The 4552-nt window shown below is 45.3% G+C and overlaps 1 protein-coding gene across 1 annotated transcript; it reads right to left on the bottom strand.

Moving 5' to 3' along the window:
* Positions 1 to 3434: 3434 nt before the first annotated feature.
* Positions 3435 to 4176, bottom strand: LOC147698909 (large ribosomal subunit protein uL16-like). The gene has a single exon (XM_086935531.1). It carries the CDS (start codon positions 4140 to 4142, stop codon positions 3495 to 3497), a length of 648 nt encoding a protein of 215 aa, XP_086791657.1. The 5' UTR covers positions 4143 to 4176; the 3' UTR covers positions 3435 to 3494.
* Positions 4177 to 4552: the final 376 nt, after the last annotated feature.

Below are 4552 nucleotides of genomic sequence, written 5' to 3'. Positions count from 1 at the left end.
GGGGCTTATTTACAAGCCCCTTGTGCCACCGGTATGTCAGTTTTTCCCATATTAAAAGTGACTCACCGGAAGCACAAGAGGCTTGTAAATAAGCTCCGTTGACTACTATTGTGGGGACTCTAAGACTATGCACAGCGTATGTAGCAGTCAAGCCTTGAAAAAGCCCTAGGCCTGTTCGCCAGATAAAGGTCAAAACAGGTGTTGGCTGTCAAATTACCAGACTTGAAGCCCTAAAACTGGAATAAAAAACAATCTCAACAAGGAACTTTTGCCTAAAGTTTTCTTACTGAACCTAAAATTTACTAATTGTGCTTTCTGCATGTGTAATACTCTGGTAATTGCATCCTAAATAGTGTGATTACAAACTAGCAGGAGGGAGGGCCTTATCCAGGTTTACCATGATGCACACATACACCAACCACATATTGATGATTGTGTAGTAGACCAAGGCTATCAAATGGAGAAGTTGGGGCCCAACACCCCTTTGGGGTTGGGGATTGTGAATTTAAGGGGTCACTGAAGGGAGGAGAAGCAGAATTAAGTGGTCACAGAATCACTAAGAAGGGTCTGATAATGAAATGTGAGGCCTCTGAAGAAGGTGGAGTAGAAAAAACGAAGGTCCAGAGAAAGAAGCAGAGATAAAGTGTCACTGAAGGAGAATAGCTAAAATGAGAACATTCTGATGAATGTTCAAAATAAGGAAAATCCTGATCCTCGGAAAACGTGAGAAATTTCGATGAAAAAATCTGTAAAAAAGAATATGAGTCAGAAGAAAATTGGGCAGGGTTAACGGATAGGTTGAGGGGAAACAGTATTCGACAAATAAGGTATAGGAGGGGACAGAGACAGATAAAATAGGTATTGGTACTATAGTAGCAGAGGGGCTGAGTTGTAGCTAGAACTTGAAGGCCTAGAGTGCAGGCGAGAAACAAGAGTACAGATGAGGTGGAGACAGAGGAGGTAAAGGCACTAGGATACAGGCAGTGGTAGAGGTGCTAGGGTATAGTTCAGCCTAGAGGTACTAAAGTATAGGTATTGGTTGCGGTATTACTGTAGAGGTGGGCTAAAGGTACTAAAGTCTAGGTGACTAGGTTAGAGTTAGCAGTAGATGGACTAAGATATTAATAGGAGTAGAAGTGCTATGGTAGAGGTAAGACTATATATAAGCTGGGGTAGAAGAGCTAGTGCAAAGATAAAAGTGCAAAATTATTGGTAGGTGCAAAGCAGCCTGGCCGAGGTGGAGGTATTGGGATATAAGTAGTGGGTAGGAGAAATAGGGATAAGTAGAGGTACTATTGTATTGACAGAAGTAGAGGTACTAGAGTTTAGGTACAAGTTAGGTTGGTGAAGCAAATTTAGGGTATAGGAAGGGGTAGAGATTCCATGGTATAGGAAGGAGAGAGGTTCTAAAACATAGGTGTAGGTACGGGCAAGGGTAAAGAAAACTACATCATTCAGGCAGAGAAAAAGAGAGAAAAAAGGGGAGTTGGGGTGGTCCCCTCACAAATAAGACAGAGAGAGAATAGACAATGAGGACGAACAAGCAGAATATAGGGGATTGCTCCCAAAAGAGGTGTTCAAATGATCTGCAGTGTGACACTGCTTGCATCATTGCCTGATATTGTGCACTGGCCTAGGTGAAGTCCGTCACACTTTGGGGCTTACTGCTTCTCTATTCTTAACACTCAGGGATGTGCCCTATTCGTTGGGGGAATATTGTTTATGTGCAATATCATTTTGAAGAAAAAGACTGGTCAACAACATAAGGCGTGATTCACTTTTAGGTGGACAGTCTGACTCTATGCCAAGAACAACTATACGTACATGGCTGTGCTGTGTTCGGTCTTGCAAAACATTAGTCACTTCTCAAGGGTGCTTAATGTCTGGATGACTGCTCAGCACACAAGGTGTAGATTGTACATTACCACTGTTTATTACCGTGTCACAAGTATCACCCTTACTGCTTGGAGACTTCTCAAGCTCAACTTCTTCGTTTAATTGGATATGGGACTATTTTAATGAGCCTTTACGCAGGTTTGTGTGATGAGGTTTTAGCTCTTTGTACAGATTTATCCTCACGTGTCGGGCTCTGCTTCTTCCTGTAGCACAGTATGAGGTGGCATTCTGTCTTAAATGAGGTCCTAATTGGACTGCACTGTAGGGAAGACTGGGCTTCCGGACGGTCAATTAGGGGTCACAGTTAGTAGCAGCTGCTGCATGTTTCTAACCTAGGTCTCTGGGGTCATGAAGGCAATGACAGAAAAAGATTGCAAATAGGGCCGAACTGAGGGCCTGATGTAGAGTTTGGTGGACTGGTTACTCTGTTACAAACATGACGAAAATCCCATCCTCCGTATTATAAGTCGATTATATCCAATGGCATTTGTAATACAGCAGACAGAATATCCATCATGTTTTGAACGGAGTAGCCTGTCTGCCGAAATTGAAATCAGGACCTTAGTTTCTTTGGTTTCCATGCCTCAGTCCCACGCCAGTGTGCATGAAGCAGTTTACGGAATGAGGGGTGGGACAAGGGGTCAACCCTGTGATGTCATTCTGGGTTAAACGGTGTGTCATGTTTCTTACACTACTCCTAGCCTTTAGGTGAATCAACACATTTTTAGAACATATGTGCACACACGCTTAACCATTCTACAAGGATGATCACCTCGTCCAAGATCTGAGTTCATCACCAATCAAAGTCTTACGTTCTTTCATCCATCCAGCATTGAAAAGTAAATTTACATCCTTGATAGTGATCATGACATCACTGATTCATTTCTATAGTTCCTTTACAGATAAGTTGCAAGCCACCAAGTAAAGAATGTGATGCATGAATCCAAGTAACCAAGAAGCAAGTGAGACATATCCAGGCAACCAAGACGAGCTGAACAAGACAGAGGGCCTGTTTTTGAACTCGGTGGACGGGTTACTCTATCACAAAGGTGGCGGATATCCCATTATATCCTATCGGTTTCGATTTCGGCGGACGGGATATCAGTCCCCGTTGTGACGGACTAACCCATCCCCCAGTTCTAAATCAGTCCCAGAATCTTGGAAATCTGCAAGCAGAGACAGGATCCAGACATCCAAGAGGCAAGAAGTCAGACAGGGTACAGGCACCCAACATGAGGGGAGTGAGTCAGGTACTAGGCACCCATGAACAAGAGAGTGGGAGAGTCGAGACAATCAAAAACAGGAGAGGAAGAAAGGATGCAGGCGTCACAAAGAGGAGAATGAGACAGAATCAGGGCAACCAAGCAGAGAAGCAAGAGATTGACTCCAGACAAGGAAAAGGAGAGTGGGACAGGATTCAAGGAAGTCAGACCAGAGTGAACCAAGATCCAGTCAACCAAGAAGAGCAAAGCCAGGCACAATCCAAAGAACCAGAAGAGGAGAGTGAGATTAACCATGCCGAGGTGAGTGATGTTTATTCCATGATGTTTATTCTGGTTTTCAAACGGCACTGTTGAGGGATTACACCCTCTCCACATTTAGGCAGCATGAAGGGCACGCCATCTGTTCAAGGGGCCCTTGGTGGGGATGTACTTCACGCCACAGCCATCGGGCACAAGGCGCTTCTCTGCACACATGCTCTCAAACTCGTCCGCATTGAATTTGGTGAAACCCCATTTCTTGGAGATGTGAATCTTTTGGCGCCCGGGGAACTTGAACTTGGCTCTACGCAGAGCTTCAATCACATGTTCCTTGTTGGAAGCCTTGGTGCGGACAGACATGATCACCTGCCCAATGTTCACACGGGCTACAGTGCCCTGGGGTTTGCCAAAGGCTCCACGCATTCCGGTCTGAAGTCTATCAGCAACGGCACAGGACAACATTTTGTTGATGCGGATGACGTGGAACGGATGCAGACGCACTCTGATGTGGAAACCATCCTTACCACAGCTCTTCACCATGTACTTGTTGCAACAAATGCGGGCAGCTTCCAGCGCTTCAGAGGACAGCTGCTCACATTCATCAGACACCATGTGGCCGCATAGTGGGAACTCGTCCACCTTTGCCTTCTTTCTGCCCAAATCGAAAATCCTAATCTTGGGATCAGGAACACCCCTGCAGAAACGGGATTTGGGGTAGGGCTTGTTTTTGCAGTATCTGTAACATCGCGCGGGACGGCGACCCATGGCGGCTGCTGCTGGTCACCTCGCCGAGCGGAAAGAGGTGAGTGATATAAACCATCCAGTAAGGCAATGAAGGCTCTGTTGTGGGTTGTGTAACTCGCCTACAGACCACATTACAGGCTCAAAGGGAAGCATGCGTGTTAGTTGTAGTTCTGTCAAACTGGCTGAGCTGGTAAACACAAGTAGGTTTCCCACTGAGCCACAGAAAAGCTTTGTGTCAGGTTTGCATTCTTTTTGTAGCCCAAACCTAATGTAAAGTGTTCAGGTTCAGCCCCATTCGGGATACTTGCAGAATGCGCTGCCTTGTTTTACTTTGCATCAGTATGTCCCTGGGTGTGGCATGGGCATTCCTAAGCAATCACCCATGGGTTTTATGACTCAAAATCCATTTACACAAAGAATTGTACACAGGG

This window comes from Lissotriton vulgaris, chromosome 8 (genome assembly GCF_964263255.1).
Source record: "Lissotriton vulgaris chromosome 8, aLisVul1.2, whole genome shotgun sequence".
Lineage (NCBI taxonomy): Eukaryota > Metazoa > Chordata > Amphibia > Caudata > Salamandridae > Lissotriton > Lissotriton vulgaris.
The sequence above is the reverse complement of the archived record's forward strand: the minus strand, read 5'-3'. Positions and strand labels throughout refer to the sequence as shown.

Bases quoted from the DNA above. Each gene is read 5' to 3' on its own strand.
- LOC147698909 (XM_086935531.1), bottom strand. From the start codon at position 4,142: ATGGGTCGCCGTCCCGCGCGATGTTACAGATACTGCAAAAACAAGCCC.